The sequence below is a fragment of the Melospiza georgiana genome, chromosome 11 (assembly GCF_028018845.1).
Source record: "Melospiza georgiana isolate bMelGeo1 chromosome 11, bMelGeo1.pri, whole genome shotgun sequence".
NCBI lineage: Eukaryota > Metazoa > Chordata > Aves > Passeriformes > Passerellidae > Melospiza > Melospiza georgiana.
Window position 1 is genome coordinate 11537914 of NC_080440.1, and position 20018 is coordinate 11557931.

The following is a 20018-nucleotide window of genomic DNA, read 5'->3' on the forward strand; positions in this document are numbered from 1 at the left end:
TGGTGCATCTTCTGGTGTTTCTGGAGTTTTTCATGGACTGTACAGTTATTTCTCTTTGTTCATCTTCTGTGAAGATGAGGCAATGCCACAAGGCAGACATTCTCAGCCTTCTAGCAACTGGGTTGGTGATATTTATGGCTCTTTTTAATTGTTGCTAATAGATTCATAAATATAGCAATTGCAAGCATTTGAGTATAGCAAATGAATTTGAAGCAGTTGATTTGGAGTTTCAGGGTAAAGTGACCCCTTTTACTGAAACTGCATATTACAACTCTGTGCATATTTTGTGTTGTTTTGGAGGGAAAGATACCACACTGTACATACTGCATCTTTTCAAGGCCAGGTTTGGATCTGGTGGCTTTGGCTTAGTTCTGGAGCATGAGGATCACTGTGCTTTAGGAGTCACAGTGATGTTTGGTAAGGCTCGAGCTGCAGCATTGTTGTGTTACCAAAATGTCCCTTTTAAAGTATTAATAAAGAATTGGACTTGATGATTTGATTTCTATTATTTATTCCCATTCCTTTTCAGGATGTCAGCTGTGTAGAACAGTGTCATACAAAATATGTGTATTAGGTTTAAATCAGCCCTGCTGTATGCATTCACAAAAATGGGTCTATTCTGATTGTTAAGTGCTTTGTCCCACTCAAACTATTTTCAGGCTGTTTGTTTCCCTTGGTTTCTGACCTTCAAGTCTGCACTTGGGTGGTGTGTAAAGTCTGAGCCTTTTGTACAGGCTTGATGATGTTTGTGTTGAAATTTAAGCAAGCTCTAAATCACTACAATTCCCAAAACAATAAAAATGCAAACTACTTTTGAAGATATAAAGCCCATCTTTGGTTTGTCAGGGAGAGATATTTGAAATGATTGGTGGAAATTCTGCAGGAGCCCTGGAAATACTATAATTATCCAACTAGTGCTCTGAAGGGCTTAACATTCATTTTTACAAGATGAAAGGTCTGGTAGGTTGAAATAGTCATTTGTAGCCATAATTTTTTTCTTCTTGTAGTTCCCACCCACTCATTCACCCATGCACTTCAACCTCGGAATGATTTCCTATCCTGAGTTCATGGGAACTGGGAACAAGGGGAGCTGTTGTCATAGCCATTGTAAAAGCCTTAAAAGCAAAAAAAGGCAAGGGAAAGGCTGGACAGCCTGGAGAAACAAGGAACAGTTGTATTGATTTCTTGCTCTTCTGATCTTAAAGCCAATATTAAAAGTACTTAAGTTAGAGAACGGGAATTTTACATGATTTCCAGCTTTTATCATCTTTCAAAATGTGCTTTTTTTGGCATATGACTTTCTGGTACTTCAGCTTTAATTTTTTTGTTACTTTTTTATGTTTCAACTTTCTCAACACTTGAGTCTGTTGCACTTTTCTGTTTTAGTATTCAGAGCATTTCAGTTACCTCAATTGAAACAAGAAAATTCTGAATGTAATTAGTGGAAGGCCCAATGTTCATCAGAAGCTTCCTTGAAAACTAATTTAAATCCATGAAATTCAGGTTGCTTCAATCAAAAGATTAAGGGTTCACGACAACAATATTTTGAAAAATAAAAATAATCTATAAGCGTGATAGGTAATGTCAGCCTAAAATTTAGGATCCTTTCTATGAAGAGATCTAGGAATCAGATCTGTTCTTGTGTTTGAAATTACTTGTTCAAGTTATGTGGATCAGAATTGGGAGTGAATGGTGATACACTGCAGGTTTTGAATTGTCTCTTTCTGACACTGAGGGATTCAAGAATTTCTTTAGACTTGGGATAAACCTGTCTCTGGTGGTGGTCGTGGTTTTCACTTTTATGAAATTTTGGGCTTGGAAAGAAAAGTGATAGGAGGGAGGTAGGGACTGAGGCTTGTGGATGTTTTATGGGGTACCTGGTTGGCTCTTGTTGGGGTTGCTCTGAGTGTGCAGCTCCCTGCAGTGTTGCTATGTGTTTATTTGGCTGTATTAGATTCTTGCTTGTCTGCTTATATTATAATTTTTAATTGAGGCAAATGTCATGCCTGTGTTGCTACAAGCTTAATTTTCTTAGTATATTTTTAATGCAATGATAACAGCCTTAGACTTGAACTATCACATTCTTCCCTGGTTCTTATGACTCAGTGATAGCCTATAATAGCTTAAATTCTCAAGGTCTTAATTTCAAAAGAGCTGTGGAATTCAGTGCTTGTGTTCTGTTTGTCTTTCTAGGCATTTGTACATATGTTGACAATTTTAAATGGAAACTAGTTGAGAAAATGATCCTTAATCTTTTTATGCTGTGGCAATACTGACTGTGAGTTCTCCTCCAGGTGCCCAGATTATCGATTTAATGATGCTTGTGATAGATGTGACAAAGGGGATGCAGACACAGTCAGCAGAGTGCTTGGTAATTGGGCAAATTGCCTGCCAGAAGATGGTGGTAGTCCTGAACAAAATAGATCTCCTTCCAGAGGGGAAGAGACAGAGTGCCATTGAGAAGATGACTAAGAAAATGCAGAAGACCTTGGAAAATACCAAGTAAGTGAGCAGTAATACTAACAGATAGCTTGTCACAAAATTTATTTTGGCAAAAATGCCAACATTTCTCTTCCAAGGTGCTTCTAAACATGGTGGCATATCTAGCAAAAATGATGTGAAGAGAGTGAAAAGATTTACAGAAACTCAGAAGCATTTCCAAATTCACCTCTGCAAATATCATGTATACAGAAATGTTTTCCTGCAATTAAGCTTTTAGATTTAAAGAGCTGCTTGGAGTTTGGATAGGATAATACAAAGCCAGAATATCCAGGTGAAGAACTGTTGGATGTGGTTACAGCACATCTTTGCTTTGCTCAGGGATATAAGGGGACATAACTATTGGGTCACATTTTGAGTTGAAGGAAAAAAGGAATAGGATTCAGAGTGCAGAGGAGAGAGAACCAAAATTCAGTTTTGGCATGTGCAGTCTGTGCTTGATGGTGCTTTGAAAGCACTGCTGATCTGGGTGGGATTGCAAAGTGCCTGCTCTGTTGTATCTCGGGCATTTGGAGTTTCTCCACAGCGATTTTCCCACTTGACTTTGAATCTCCAAATGTGTGGTTTTTGAAATGCTTTTCTATTCCTGAACTATTCTTATTAGCAGGATATATGGTTATACTGTTTGACAACTGCCTCTAAGGACAATTGTGGTTTTTTGGTTTTGTTTTTCTTTAAAAAAAGCTTACTTGTTGAAATACTTTCGCTACACACATAGGTGTGCATGTGGAATTCCATAGCAGTCAGCAAAGCTGAAGGCTGTTGCAGTTGTAGAGAAGATGTTGCCACCAATGCTGGGGAAATTATTGTAGTGTTGTCAAGAAATTGTATGGAAGGCAAAAAAAAAGACAGAGAAAGGTAACTGTTGTATATTTGCATAGTTTGATGCTTGTGAATTTACCTAATCAAAACTCAGTTTCCTCTGAATTGGTACCAAAACTAAAAGCAAATTGTCCCTGTGAATGGAATTTCTATTTTTCAAAAAGTTTTTTGCACATAAGCTTCTGCCTTTGTCCAGTAGGATCTAAATTCTGCAGAGAGAAATTTGGTTTGATGGAGTAAGACTTTCAGTAGGGCTGGATCATGTTTGAAAGTGCCTCCAAATGCACTATACAATTACTCCAGTTTGTTCTGGTGTATGGGAAGAGGAATAAAGCATTTGGTTACATGTAAATTTCTGTTTATTGCCATACAGTGCTCTGAAATACTTCTATGAAAATACATTTCCAAAAGTTTCATGGTTAATCACAGGAATTTTTAGTGCATGTTTTTATTACCCTTTGTCCTTAGATGCCTCAGGCTTATGGCGTGTAAACAAAGAAAATACCTCATGTGCCTGGTTCCAGCTGGGGCACTGAGTGAGCTCCCTTTCTAGAACTTAACATTTCTTTAGCAAAGCATCATGTCTTCCCTCCAGTTTGGTACCTTTTGTGAGAGAATCAGTGAGGGGTGGGTGTCAAGAGGATGGCCAAAATAATTAATTTTGGTCTGAATCTGTTGCTTAAGAATGAAGCTAAGAGAGCAAGTCACTTTTTGGTGTAATTACTGATTACACTAGGTTGTATTTTAGAAAAAAAAAAAAAAAAAGAGAAAATCTGCTGTAAGTTAAGGACTTGAAGAATAGAACTGATTGTAGGGTAAAAGGTAAACTGAGGTCAGCTGGCTGTACTGCTCCTCTCTGAACCTTTGTGTATTTGAGATTTGTGAGTTTTGCAGACTTTGATTTCAGAAGATTTAGATCTTTCTGTTGTCTGCAGATCTTGCAGACTCAGGTAGGCATCATGAGGCATCTTGCATTTGGCTCCCAATTTGAAGGTTACGACTTTAGAATTTTAATTGTTTAATGAAAGTTTAAAAACTGCTGGTCTCCAATTAAAGTGACTTTGGATGCAAACCACTTCATTAAGACTGGATAACAGCAGATGTTTGCTTCTGAAATAAGCTGAATCTTGCATTTGATGTCACAGCACTAAATCAGTAGCTAATGTGCAAGAGGACTGAAGCTTTCATAGTGAGGTCCAGTAGTGCTGATCTGCTGGCAATTCAGAAAGAAATTGTCAGTCACAATGGGAGAAGAGCAGATTTATTGGAATTTTAGGGAGTTTCCTAGCCTTCAGATGAGGCTGGAAGTTCTCTATATTGACATGTGTAGGAGATCTGTGGTCTGATGGTGAAAGTCTTTCTCTTTCAGATTCTCTGGGTGTCCTATTGTTGCTGTGGCAGCAAAGCCTGGTGGACCAGAAGCCCCGGAGTCTGAGAATCCACTGGGTATTTCTGAATTAATTGAGGTACTCACTGAAGAACATAATAATAACATCAAAATATCCATTCTCAGATGTTAAAAACCCTTGGTTACATGGTATGGTGTTTATACTGTGAAGGGCAGGATACCTAAAGTAACTGAGAGCAATTTGTAGCTTGCAATAGACTTGTCACCCTTTCTGTCATTAGGCTAGGGAGAGGAACATCTTTGCCCTGGAGGGATGCCATTGTTTCTTAAGATAACAGAAAAAAGTCCCAAAACAAAGGCATCATTCTTTGAAGACTTGTCAAATTCTGACTTGGGTGCTGCCAGGTTTAAAATACTTAAAAATTGCTGAAGTTAAGGTGCAGCATCATCATCAAAAATCTAGGGATGCCTGGCCCTGGGCAGCCAAGCTTGTGTAAAGGCAGGATATTCTCCAAGGCTGCTGAGCTCTGAATGCTGCATCACCTGCCAGGCTGTGAGAGGCAGGATGGGCACGGGGATGGGATGTAGTGTGGCCTCAGACCAGACTTAGCCAGGACCAATCTGCCCTCAGTAGTTTCTAGGGATGAAGAGATATGCAAGTGCTGACTTCTGCCTTTATCTGGCTCCTGTTGGATTTACTGGGATGTTCTCCAGGGTTACAACCTTTGAAGGAAACTCTCATTGGAGCTGTTTCATCAATTGAAACCTAATATTAGATGAGCTGGCAAAAGCTGTGTGAGCCCTGCCATTGAACTTGGAGCTGTTATCCCTTCTGTCCTTCCTAAGAGACTCTCCATTGTTCTGCCATTACAACCTGGGCTTGGGCTGCAGTTTTTGACCTTGAAAACAGATGTTAAAGGCAATACCAATTGTATATGCAGGTGATATAACAGAGAGAGAGATCAAAAGTGATTTGAGACAGGAGTGAACCAGTTCCTTTGAAACATTGTTGAGTATATTACTTCCTTTCTATAATTAAAATCTTTTGTCTGTTGATATATTTTAAGAAATGTAGTATTTGTCAACAAAAGAAAAATGCTAAACTCAGAGAATTTCTCTAGAAAATTGTACTTATGTAGTTTTATTAATGGATTGATCCTTCAAGAGGCACTAACAAAAATCTGAAGGGGAAGTTGAATTTGAAACTTAACCCAGTATTACAGTTTTTCTGGGAGGGAGACAGAGATGGTCTTTATGGGGCACTAATATCTGTATGTAAGTTCATTTTCACAAAATCCAAAAAAGCTGAAGTAGCAAAATGCTCTGTAAAATTGTCCTTTTGAGAGAGGCAGGAAAAAGGGGGAGATGACACACGTACAGTTTTTTTTCCTCTTTGCTTTGCTGCAGTGTTTATATTGAGTTTGGCAGCAACTTTATCGCCAGTGAGGTTTTGCTAACCAAGCTAAATGTGCAGCACCAAATCTTTCTAAGGCAGAAAATCGAACTGTTCCTGCTGCTAAGTGTGCACCTCCCCTATGGCACACACAGTTAATTTGACATTGGTGAGTTCTAAGCTCATTGGGAGATGCCTGAAATCAGTAAAATTGCAAGCTTGTTCAATCAGTCATCCGCTTGCCTGCCTTCTGCTGTGTTGCTGTCATGACTTTTCACCCAGGCATGGTACTGCTTTTATCTTTTTTTTCAGGTCTTGAAGTCTCAGGCTTACCTGCCATCAAGAGACCCCTCAGGACACTTCCTTATGGCAGTCGACCACTGTTTCTCTATTAAGGGTCAAGGCACAGTGATGACAGGGACTATTCTTTCTGGCTCTGTTAGCCTTGGTGACAATGTGGAGATTCCTGCCCTGAAGGTGAGTCTCTCATTTTCATTCCCCCTGGTTTTCCTGATAGAAAGAAACACTCAACAAAGAAGACAGTGTTCTCATCCAATCTGAATTATTTTCAGTTTTTATTTTTGTACTCTATTATAACCCAGCTTATAACAGTACGAAGAATAGTGATTTTTAAATAAGTCAGTAAAGTTACCCGCTCAATAATTTAGTTGGATGAAGAGAAGACTGATCTAGATTAGCATGTTAGGCTTTCAAATTCAGAGAAGCAAAGTGGGCATGTTTCCAAGCTGCGATGCACCCAAGGACTGAGCAAGGTTTGAGGGAGGTTCCTCTCATTTGAGATATGCTGCAGTGAGGATGTTTGCAAAAGAATCTATGTAGGTAGGCTTCCAGAAATGTCTGAAAGCAAAGGTAATGACAAGAAGAGGGCATTGAAATGCTTGATGCACATTCTCTTTGTTTGCTGAGGCTTTAATTTGTGTCAGCATGTTCTGAGAGAACTGCTGGGCTGCAGGAGGTGGCTTGCTGCTATTGGGCTCTTCAGAGAGCCAGTAGAAAGTCAAAGAGACCTTCCATTGGCCTTTGAACTGCTCAGCTGTTCTTACTATTTAATTTCCTTAAAATATATTCATCCTTTAAAAGAAAACAAAGTGACTTTATGCTTGGAACATGTGAAATCTATTTCACAGGTGCTGGTTATCACTGCTTTGATTTTCCCTTAGCATTAATTGCCCAAAATGAATTAAGACTTGAGGAGTATTTTGCATCTGCCACTTAAATGTGGACTGAACTGATTACATTCTGTGGGCAGGCAAGTTCTGGCCTAACAAGCCTGGATGGGATTCCTTTGGTGCTGTCAGTATTATCTTCAAGTCATTTTACTATAAGGACCTTACTATTTCATTGAGTGAACATGCTGTTTTCTCATTTTTCACTGTACTGTTTGGGCAAGTGAAGGGCTACAGGAGGCATCCTAATTTCACCTGAGGTATTTGGCTGGTAGTGGACAGTTCATTTCTGGCCAGCCTACTCAGTGATACCTGTGGCCATCTAGTTTATATCCTGTTGTCCTTTGCGTAGAAGTGATTTGTACCATATATACTCTGACATTTCTACTTCCCCAGTCGAGTTCCTCACTGCCCATATTCTCATTTACAGCATGCAGCCTATTTTGGGAGCCAGGCTTTCAATTCCTGCATGGAATATACTGGCTGGGATTGTAGCTGTAGCTTCAGCCTCTCCTGATTTCCACTTGGCAGCATTCTTTCCTCTGCTGTTGTGTCCTGTTGTCAGTCCTGGGCCTGCCTGTCCTTGGGATCCAAAGAGGGACAAGTAGTCAGGAGTGCAAGGAGTGGGAGATGGCTCCTGCCCAAACAGGGCCTTGCATAGCGAGTTCACTGCTTTCTTTCTGGCATAGCATTTGCCAAACTTCCTGTCATTTTGTGCTCCAGGAGATGGGGGAGACAGGGCAGAGTAATTATTTCTTGCAAAGAAAGAATGCATCACTAGATTATATCTGGAAATGACTATTCTGCTTTTCATCTGTAGTCCAAGAATGTTTTGAAGAAATGTGTTTAGAACTAAATCTGCTTTTTAAGAATCCATATGAAGGAAGAAATGACAAAAATACAGTAAATAACTTGTGAATTGGTATTTAAAAATGGAAATAGACTTTGTATGTTTTCCAACAGTGGAAAAGACTTTGTGTGAGTTTTTTTAGTGGGCTTTCTTCCCAGGTGACTGGGAGAGTAGTCACTGAAGTGACAGACAACTTAGCAGATGAACAGGTCATTTGCCAGACAAGCCAGATGACTTGGCTCTTATGGCATTAACTACTTCCTTCAAAGTTTTAGTTACTTTTCCAGTTGCTGTTAATGAATTAAACCTTCCACTGCTGTGTGTGTGAAATGGGAGATGTGTCCATGCCTTGGGATAATAGTAGCTGTGGGCAGAATTTTGTATTTTGGCACTAGCAACTTGTGGGCATTCACCTTCATGTTGCACAGGTATGGAAACCGAGGCACAGTAGAAGGAAGCAATGTTTGTAAGTGTGAGCTGTGTGTTGTACTTACCCCTGCCAGCATCATGCAGAGCTGGGTTAGGATACCTATGAAAGGTCAAACCTTTCTCAGGCGTACAAGGTAACGGAGGAAGCACATTTCACAACACATTGTGGTTTATGACTCTCTCTGACCTTTTTTTGCCCTGACCCAATGGTAACTGAGATTGACAGCTGGTACGTTTAGGGACGTTACAAACTAGCTGCTTTTTTTAAATTTGAAGAACCCTCTCACCAAATGAAGTGGCATCACCTTCCAGTTCTGCTAATGGACTTCGACATCTTTGACCGCTTGAACCTGCACAAAGGAGGGACACAGCAATTAAAAATAAACAGTGACATTCTCAAATGCCCATGCTGGCTCTGATTGAGGCTGAGAGCACCAGCAGTGCATGGATTCCTTTATGCTTTGCCTATGTAAATTGCCATCTGGGGTTGATTATCCATATGGCAAAAAGAAAAATTATATATGTGTGTTTGGAAAGAAGCTTTGACACAGCAAACAGTTCACTATCCAATTGAGTTAGTACTATTTGCTCCTTAGCACTTGAAATCCACCTTGAAGAGCATGAACCTAGGATTTCTGCAGCAAAAACATAGTGTTGGCAGAATTCTAAATGTCATTTAAGATTATTTCAGTGGTCTTTCAATCTCTATAGTCTTTGAGTTTATAAACTGCAACAACTTGTGACACTTCTATTTCTGCTTTATAAAAGTTACTGGAGTTTGAATAATAAGAATTTTTTGCAATTTAGTTTTGTTTTTATTTTACTGATATCTAAAGTATCTGTTGTTTAGAAATTTCAGTTTAAATGAGGATGAATGTCAAACTCCAGTGCTGCTGGGTCTTTTTATAGCACACTTAACTGAAAAAGAAAAGTGTTTTCATTTCAGTGGAGGAAGGTATCTTTTGCCTTCCTTATCCAGGTGAGAAAGATTGTAGAAAAGGTCAAGTCTGAATTGGGTGATGAGGCAGAGAGGGGTGTACACAGCTCTTGGACCTGGTTATCCTGGAAGTGTCCACTCAGCATTGCCTTGCTGTGATCAGGGCTGTGGTACACAAGACCCAGGGCACAGATGTGGCAGCCCAGTATGAAGACCACTGCTGGGGCTCTACTTCAGGAATTGTAAGAAATAGAAACTTTTCTCTTTGTCTTATAGTCAGGTTCCTGTTTGTCCTGTTTAATGAATTGCTAACAAATGCTGGAGCAGATTGGTGCAAGCTGAGTGGCTGCTGGAGGTAAATAACTCTGTAAAGTCCAGTGCTGCCATTTGTACTGTGTGTGTGTGTCAGAAGTTGTGAGTGTCTCGAATGCTGAGTAGCTGTGTTCCTGCTGAGTGGTTACATCCATGTTTTTCTTTAAGGGATTGTGTGGGGATTCTCACTCTGCTGAATCTGAATAACTTATCTGGTGTTGTATTGTAAAAAGTTGTTTCTTGTGTAATAAGTCTAATTAAAAGGAAAGAGAAATATTCTTACCAGTTCCAACCTTGACCATCCTGGAGGTTGGTACTAGTCATTGCCATTTTTAGTGTGGAGCATCTCAGTCTCAAATGTTGCAACCACACTTACAAAATGCTCCCCTCCTGTTGGAGAGCAGTTAAACAGATTGTTTCAGTACTCAGGTGAACTTTCACAAGTTCATGTGAGACTTAGATATGAAAAATGTGAGGAACTTGCTTCTGTTTATCTCATCAAGCCTCCTAGTAAATGAGAGTGTTGGTTTAACCCAGTAGTGATTCTGTCTTGGCAAGAGCCTATTGACTGTCAAATTAAACTGACTTTATGAACTTTAAAGAAGCATAGTTTTGCATGATACTGGGAAGCTTCATGGCTTCACATACTTTCATCATATGAAGAGAGATGTTTCCTCCTAAGCTTTTTTTGTTGGCTGGATAACCTTGGTCTGTGTTTTGGCAAATGATCTGTAGCTTTTATCACTGATACAACAAAAAAATTCCCCACTGTCTGCTTGAATAACTCAAATAGTATTTGAAAGGCTATTTCCTTCAAACCATTGTAGCTGTTAAAATTGTAACAGAGATGTACTTTTGTCCATGTAAGTGCCTCAGTCTGTCTGATGTCCCAGGACCTCTGATTAGTGAGCTTTATTATGTGTATACATGTAGTAAGGATTAATTCTAGTTTATTTAAGGACTTTTGCACAATCAGAGTTGCACAGTTAAGCCTTGTCAGAGGACAGTTAAGTCTCAGAAAACAAATTTGGATCAAACCCCACTGAATTGGATCACAAAGATGTTTGTATGTGGACTTTCATGGTACAGTCTTAAAGTTAAGTTTTTCCTTTTACAATTTTGAGTGCTTTGGGCCTCCTAATACTCTCCTTCCAAAATGCAGTCAATGGTGATTGCTTTTAGCAGATAGAGAACACCCTTGCTGTATATTCTGAGAGTATGTCTGAATACTGCTTCTACATCTCTTTCTTCCTGTGCTACTTGGGTTTTTCTTGCTCAATACCAATACAAACACCCTTTAAAATGCAACAAGTCCTCTGCTGAAGGGGAGTTTTGCTTGCCTTGAACTTTTTTTTTTTTTCACTCATTGGAGTGCTGTGAAGAAGGGCAGTTCAGAGAATTGAGTTGAGAAAGAATCACCTAAATGTAGCTGGTAAATTGTGAAAAGGTAGTTTATGGTGCATATTAAAAGATGTGGGTGCAAAAATGCAAGAACTTTAACTCCTAAAGCAATAAATGAAATGTAGAAACATAATGTTTTACTAGGGGTTTAATTCAGGACAAGAATGAAACTTTTTTTATTATTTGTCTGCTGCTTGAAACACGGGTTATGGTTTTTTGGAGATTTTCTTCTTTCCTAGAAAACATCAGTGTGAATCCTACTGGTTTTGCATCTGCTGTGGCATTACTTAAAAGCAAAATATGCAGGATTTGGCTTATACTGAAAAGTACTCTGCTTTGAGCATTTAGGATATTATCAGTTGTTTTGGAAGAACAAAATTGCTCTGCACAGTTCTTTGTGGTTAAGTGGAGGATGAAAGATCTGATCCTGTGCCTGTGGAATGAAATTTAGATCTGGCAATAAAAACTTCTCAAATCTTTTTGGCTCAATCTCTTAAGAGAATAAGAGTAGCAGATGCTGAGTTCTTTCTGAAGATCAGTTCCCTCATTTTCAAGCATGGTTTTGTAACTTTTTACTGTGTGGTTTGTTCGGTTTTGTCTTCTTATTTCTGTTTTAGTTCACGTTTTTAAAAAACCCAAACCAACACCAAGCCCTCAAAAAAAACCGAAAAAACAAACCAACCAAAAAAAAGCCACCTAAAGACTGCGAAGCACAAAATCCATTTTAAGGTTGTTTTAAAAAAACATACAAAATTGTGGTTAACTGTAGACCTTTAAACTTACAAAAACCCCCTCAGGAATAAAAACGTTCAGCAAGAGATTTGTATGTTGCTATTCATTCTCTACCTGTTACCAAAGTACAATGTTTAGTTCAAAACACTTGCAATTTTTTCTTGAGTATCATGTAGGTATAGTAAAGTGAGGGAGCAAGATAAAGGACTTTGTGCATTAAGGTTTGTCTTATTCAGGACCAGGGATAATACATAATAGATATATGTTGTGGGGCTTTTGATTTTTTCCTGCTTGGTCTGAGCAGAAGGGAAGGAAGCCAGGGGAGAGCAGCCAACCTGAGCAGTGCTAATCCAAACCATACACTCTATTTCTGGAGCTTGTGTGTCTAATGTGATCTCTGTAGGCAGAAAAGTGGCCTAGTCAGTGCTGGCCAATTAACTCTTCAAATACTGAAATTCATCTGCAGCTTTTCTGCTTTTATTGGAGGTCTGGGTGTACGGTGTGCTCCCTGCCAGATAGAGACAGTTGGGTACAAGATTGGGTGATTTTTCTCATCCATTAGAAGGCAAAGCATATGAGTTCCTTCCTGCAGGGAATCTGAAGAGAGTTGTAACTTCGGTGTTGCTTCTGTCTATTTAAATAATCTTAAAATGTCTGTTGAGATCAAGGCTCCACCTGGACATGCAGCATTGCTGGAAACAGCATTGCTCTCCAAGGTAGAATTAACTTCTGCAGCATTTCCATGGCACTGCTTGCTTGTGCAGGGTTATCTGCAGTGTTGACTGGTAGTGGCTAATGCATGAGATTAATTTGGAGTGTGTTATTTTGTGCCATTGCCATGCAGATAATTTTGCCTTAATATTTAGTTAGTGCAGAGAACTGTTACTGTCTAAGAACTGGCACACTCTTTAGTGGGGCTAAAAGTGAAAAAATAATGCAAGATGATCTTGACTCTAAGTAGAAGAAAATACTGTGTGATATGAATGTCATACTTTTATTTTATATGATGACTGATTTTCTTAGATAAATCAAGATAGATTTTTTTCTGTCAAGATTTCAGTAAACATTTTGTCCCATGAGAACTGCTAGAAAAGCTAAAGAAAGTTGTGACAGAAATAAAAGGTGGGGAAGAAACTGAGCTGAAGAAGAAGGAACCACTGTACTGACAGGAAAATGATCCAGGCAGAGTTGTTCTGAGGTTGTTCTTGGCGCTGAAGTGTGATAGTTCCACTAGTGACTGCATGTGCTGCCCCATGTATGTAGGAGTTCTCCCCACTCATCTGCTTCTTTAGTGTGCTCTTCAGACTCCTGGAGAGTGCTGGCAGATGTGATGTCCATGTGTAGTCTCTCATGCTCAGTATTCCGTAGCTCTTTTGGAACTACCAGCATACTGGGTTGCAGGATCTGATGGTAAATCCCAGTGCACAGGTGTGCCACAAATGGAGAAATGGGTTTTGTTCTTGTTTGCTACATGAGTGAGCAGTTTGGCCTTTTTATAGCAGCACACAAAGATAAACAAATATGCAAGTTTGTTATTCCAAAATGAGGTTGAAAAGAAAACTAAACATCTAATGAGCTACTCCTGACATCTAGATTTTTCTGTATTCTCTCAACTTTCTGTATCTGCTCACTCTTACTTTTGCTTCTCCCTGTGCTTTTTTGTCCATTTCTACCTTCCTTTCCAGTCTCAGAGCTTGCTCTTCAAAGTGATTGGTCATTTCTACTTATACCATAGATTGAACTTTTTTCTTCTTGCATTTTCTCATCTGCTGTTGCAAATTTGAGCTGTGACTGGGATGCAGCTGAACAAAAAGGCACATATTATCCTGGGACTTAGTAGGTAACATCTTTCCTGTTGAACCATTGCAGCTCCAGGGATCAAGTGCTGTGTTCCTGGCTTTGTGTACCCTGGGGTTCAAGATCAGTTTGGAACTAAGTTAATGGGCATTGCTGTAGTAGTCACAAGTTTCATCCAAATGTTTTTTTGTTTAACTTTAGGGTAACTCCTTAAAGCAAAGGATGGCTGGATTGTGTTTGCATAACTTGTTTGCTTAAGCATTGCCGCTGCCAGGTCATTAACTTTATTTTTATTTCTTTTAATTTACCAGGTAGAACTGTTCTCAGTGCAGTTTAATTGAAAGCAGACCAACATGCATGTACACAAACAGTTGGAGCAGGAATCTTAGTGGGATGCTTGAATAGTAATTGGGAAGGTAACCTCCTCTATGGTGCACACAGCCTTCACATGGCATTGCTGCTGGGAATTTAAATTTATTAGAAGGCTTAGTAAAGGCAGAGAGGAGTTCTCATGTTTTAAATATTCAAATTCAAGTGCTGGAGGCTTTGGCAAAATTTCAGTAATCAGAATGAAGGGAGGGAATGTCACTCTTCTTCTTCCTTGGTCATCCATACACAGTACAATTCCTCATTTGATGAGGCTTTTAGAAGCAGAACAGCTCAGCAAGTGCCACATTAACTAAGCTGTGGTCTGTAAGTTATAAAGTTCTGTTCAGCTCTGGCCATTGGCAAAGAAAGGATCTGAATATTGAAAACATTACTTAACCAATGCTGCTGAAAATAAATATGACCCAGAGACAGAAGAAAATGGATTAGTGCATAACTGCACAGAAATCTGTATTTATTACCAGAGTACTTTCTTGAAGTATTCCTATAACACCATAGGAAGTTCTGTGGATTTCATGCCTTGTACTCTGTGTTTCTGAGAGGGCTTCACTTAGAGAACTCTCTGCATTTTATTCTTTGATACTGCCATGAAAATTATGTGAGAATTTACTTTGCTCTTAAGTGTTTATTCAGCTCCTCACCTGAATCATCATATGCCTGTGACAATAATATGTATTGCTGAAACTAAATGTGAGATGCATCCTCTCACTAAAATATTCCCATCACTTCATGTTATAATAGTTGGTGCAGTTTGAATTGGAAAAGTTAATGCTAGAGAGAGCCAATATTTACAGTATCAGCTGGAACGCTATAATTAGTTTAGCTGCCCAGATAGTGCTGTGATGAACAGGATACGAATGCCTAGATACAGATTTCCATTTGCAACTGTCTGAAATGAAAGCTGCAAACTCCCAGGCTCTTCAAGGGAGTAAAGATTAACTTCAAAGCATATGACATAAAATTGGCTTCTCTTTCTTTCTCCTCTAATGAATAAATAATCAAGAATAAACATTTCACACTTTAGAAATAGCAAGGAAAGCTCAAATAGCCTTTTAAAGAGTCTCTTTAGCTAATACAGCTTTAAATACTAAAATTGTAGACTTAAAAACTGTCAGGTTTTGTGAAACATTTACTAGTTGAGCTGTCCCTCTCTAGGCAACCTGTATTTAAGATATATTCCCTCAATATTTGTCTATAGGGTATGTAATAGGTTCTGCAGAAGAATAGCAGAGGTGGCCTTAATCCTTGTGCAGTTTAGGTGGCAGAAATCAGCCATGAGAACAGATTAACTCATGGAAATAAATAATCCCAGTGTATATATACAGCTGTCAAGGTTTTTTCTTCAACAGAAAGGGGATAGAGGTATGGAAACCAAGTCAGAAATTTGTTTGTCATGTAAGTTTTGTGTGGGGCTTCAGAATGTCTAGAAGTTTTTCTGCTCTTTCTTGGTATTCCTTTAACTTATTTGTTTTTGTTTTCTTAATTTCAATAACTGTATTGTAGTTGCTTTTTCTTAATATTAATTATGTGATGAATTTCAATAGACTGTTATGCTAAGCATCCCTAGAGGAGGTTTTTGTCTGATGTGCAATACCTAGTACATAGGACTGCAAAAAGTTAATTGGTGGCTTAAGGAAAAAATATGTACTGTTATTAATAATTTCATTTTTGAAATATGGGTATTATTCATGAGGTATTTTCTTGCCTAATTGAAGATGTCAGTCCTGCTGGTGGAGATTAGCTGACAACAATTTAAAGTCTTGAGGGAGTGAGGAATATGCAGGTATACCGCAAACACTCAACACAAAACCACAGAAAAAAAGGGAAGCTTGAAAGTATGTATTTTTACTAAAGGATTAGAATAAATGTTCAATACATGAAATAAATGTCCAGTTTGGCCTTGAGTCAGCGCAGAGCAACACCAGTTGGTTTTGTCTAAATGCAATCTTTGTAAAATAAAGTAAAATACAACAGTAAATGCCACTGGGAACTATTTTGCATTTGGTTTTAGGAGGGAGTTGGAGTCAAGTGGTGATTGAACAAGAATAATGTTTTGTATAACATGTGTTTCTGTTTCAAATGTTCCCTTTTCTGTTGCTGACATGATGTTCTTGTTTGGGGGAAAGCAGTTGTGTGTACAAAGGGTATTAAAGTGGCAAAGACCCTGATATTAATGCTTCCTTCCAGCCTTGTCAAGGGCTGCTCTGTTGTTTGGGTCTAGAGGAGGTTATTGGATATCTTCACCCCAGGGTAGGTCTTTAATCTCCTAAGGGTGGAGGTGGAGAAACTTCTCTAAAATAGGGATACAGAGCGAGGCCCCAATTGTTCTGAGCCCTCCGGTGAATCTGCGATGTTACCTAAGAGTGAAGTTCAGTATCATTTATGCTGGTGTGTTAATATATTTCAGGCATGTATTTCCCTAAATAGTAGCAAAATGGTGGAAAATTACTGGGTTGGTAGGAATCTCAGTGTCTGCTTTTCTTTCTTGCAGAAAGCACTAACAGATAAGTCAAAAGTTCTAAAATACAATTGTGGTCAAACATTTTTCGTTGTACAAATGTTGGGGTTTTCTTCAGGTCTTCCCTCTCACTTGTCTTTGCCATGTTTTCATCTTCACTTTTCCTGCCTACTCATCCTTTCTGTGGAGGTTATTGAAGTTCCATTTTTTAATCAGCATTCCAGATGTGTGATCTGTGCAGGTAGCACATCCCTGTTGTCAGAGCTGAGATCAGAGGCTCTGGCTGCACTTCTGGAGACATCCTTGGAGATTTTAAAGTCTTTGTGGCAGGGGGGAATTTTTTTACAACTTGAAATTTACTGTTGGGAATAGAGAGAATGGGATTAATAAGAGTAAGCAGAATATTTTTAGGGAAGGCAATTGTGGCTTCATCTGCCTCCACCTCTGTAAAACGTGTATGCTGAACTAATTTGGGGAATTACCAGAAACACTGAGGTGCTTTTTCTTAAAGGGGTATTTTTGGCAGGAAATTAATCAGTATCTTTGAAAAAATGTCAGTAATTTTCTAGTAAAAACACACAAATAAGAATGTGAAGGTAAGGGTTCTATTCAGTTGCTTTGTGGGTTTTTGTGGTTTTTGGTTTTCTTTTTTGTTTGTGAATTTTTGGTTTTTTAATTTTCAGGAGGATAAGGGTTTTGGGCTTTTTTGTTTGTTTTGTCTATTTAAATAAGGGTGGTTCTAATTTTTGTCTGAGGGTTTCATGTGTTCAATATTGGCAAGATGCTTTGAAGGTGCATATATGGGGAAAGAGATAGGCAAAGAAGTTTTTACGTCAGATTTAAATGGAGTAGGGGAGAAAGAAAAGTTAATGCTCAGGCATAGTTCTGTGGTTATAGTGTGACTCACAAGAAAGACTTAGTCCATGTGACACATACATTACAAACAGTTGTAAAAACATGCCTTTAGATATCCAGAATGAGGAGTGGGCTGAGTTAATGTTATTCTGAATCCATAACATTCACGTTTTCTGGCACAGTGAGAGTAATGCTGCAAATCAAACGTTGTATTACTGCTCTTGCTTTTACATTACTTTGTTGTCCCTGATGGACAATGTCCTTTCTGATCAGCTAGCAATGAAGTTTTAATCCTGCCTTTCATTTTTTCCATGCCATCTAGTGATGCTGACACTAGGGCTTTTTATCTGAATCATGATTTAGATACACTTCGACAGGGAACTCACTGATGTGATTTAAAATTTTATAGTTATGTGAACTGCTTTAAAGTACATGCTGATTTTCTTGCTGTTTTCCTACCTATGAAGAATCAAATTTTCAGGTTAGATTTATGTTTAAATGTGATTAAGTTTTTATTAATGTCTCCCTCAATCTCCGTTGTGTGGTGATAATTTTCCTCAGTGTATTTGCATAAATATAATTTTAAACCATTGGAGCCATACCTGTATCTGGGCATGGCCATGTAGAAATGGGTCTTGTATCTTCCTAATGTTTTGTAGGTCATTAATATTCATTGGTAATCTCTGTTCAGAATTTCAATTCTTGTGTTTTAAGTTTTTGAAAGTAGTGGATTTCTTAAGTTCAGTCTTGGGTCTAAAGGAGACATTATAAACACTTACTGTAGTTTCTAAAAAGTTTCTTTTAAAACTATTATCTGTGGCATGTGCTGTATCTAAAAGGGGTTTTTATATTTTTATTTCAGAAGAGTTGTTTGGTTTTTTTCTAGAAAGCAATGAAAATGAGTCTTTTTTTGTGATAAAGACTGAGCTTTAGGATCTGTTTCAGATTCTGTTTAATCTTAGCTTTAACAAAGTTAAGATTTCATTCTGTGTTTAAATCCCCTTGCTAACATAATTTATTCCATCTATTTTTTTTACCTGTGTTTGTAAGTCAGCTACTAAGACTCCAGTAGGTTGATAAAGAAATTAAGAACAGCATGTGAAAAGAAAAAAATCTTCTCCATATGCAGCAATTGCAACAAGTGGGATTTGGTTTGAGAGGCTGAATGTATCTCTTACACTGATAGTAACAGGAAAGTTTCAGAGAGCACAGAGATGTCACAGCAGGTCTTGAAAGTTGAATGTGTAGGGGTGTTTTGTTTTTTGTGGGGGTGGTTGTGAGAGTGGTTGTTAGATTTTTCTAATACAGATACTAAAAGTTCAAGTCACAAAGGAAAACAAATTCCCAGAGATGCTGATTATCCCAGTTACCACTCAAATAATTTGCAGCCACGAGATCTCAGCGTTAATATAAAGCAGACTGCTGTGATTTAATGATAGATTTAGTTATTTAATTGTAAAAAAGGCCAATGAAGTATCATAAATGTGGGGGGTTTTGGGACTAAGAGTTTCCCCTGTTACATTTAAAGATCATATTAGATGCATTTCTCATATGCAATTTTTCATGTGGCAGTTCTACCTAGATTGAGTTTGTAGTGCTCTGATAATGATCAGAATTCTGCAATAATGAAAAATAAATCAGAGTTGGAACAGGCAAATATGTGTGCTTTTGAACCTGCAGAGTTATTTTTTATCTTTTTTTATTTGTTCATAAATAAAACAAGCTTTAGTTTCTTTGAAGCAGACATCTCTCTGCAAATGGGAGAAGCTGAAACCAGCACAGGCAGGTGTTGAGCAAATGTCTGCAGTGAGTTTTCACAAGGGTTATGTTACAGATTTTTCATTCTTTTTATTACTCTCCTCAGAATCTCACTTCTCAGGTTTGTACTTAATTGCTGGGTGATTCTGTGATATAGACCTCCAGATGTTTACCTGTTGTTTAAACCTGATTCCAGCCATTCTCCCAAGCAGAATTGTTTACCCCTTGTACATCCAAGGCTCACTCAGGTACCTTCTCCTCAGAGCTGGAATGTTGTTGCTTCAAGGTAATTTTGACAGACAAATTTACAGGACCACACACTTGGGGTATTTAGTTGTACCTTTTGAACCACACTTACAAAAATGTAGGTGATTTACGTGTTCCAAAAACATGAGCGTTTTCAACCTCATCAATTATTTTTAATATTAAAAGTCAGCAGATGGAGCTAAAGGCTTGTAGAAAAATGACTTGTGCTGAATGTATATTAAACCACAAAGCCCACTAAGTTTAACTAATAATGTTTCTACTAAAATTTATAACAGCAAAGCTATTTATTTGCTGCTAAACCTCACATTAGGATTCTTCTTTCATTCCCTTGTGTCTGTGCAGAGTGAGAGCTCATCCCTTCATGTACCAGGGGTCTAACAAGACTAAAAAGAGTGAAGTTTGAGTGGGAACCTGATTTTCTTTGTAGATTTACATCTGTGCAGTGTTTTCTGTGGCAGCATTTACTACTTTATCTGAAAAAATGGTGTTATATTTTGTCAATATTTTTCCTTCTCCTGTGAGCATGGTAACTGGAATCCACTATTGAGGGTTAAACTGGAATTCATTGCAACCTTATTTCAATTGT

At 38.3% G+C, this 20018-nt stretch overlaps 1 protein-coding gene across 1 annotated transcript in view; it reads left to right on the plus strand.

The window, feature by feature from the left end:
• Nucleotides 1-20018, plus strand: part of EEFSEC (eukaryotic elongation factor, selenocysteine-tRNA specific) — a 123327-nt gene that overhangs the window by 29447 nt on the left and 73862 nt on the right. Inside the window, exons 2-4 of the mRNA XM_058031843.1 lie at nt 2295-2502; nt 4691-4787; nt 6375-6539. Of these exons, the coding sequence (XP_057887826.1) occupies nt 2295-2502; nt 4691-4787; nt 6375-6539 (470 nt within the window). The remainder of the gene's footprint in view (nt 1-2294; nt 2503-4690; nt 4788-6374; nt 6540-20018) is intronic.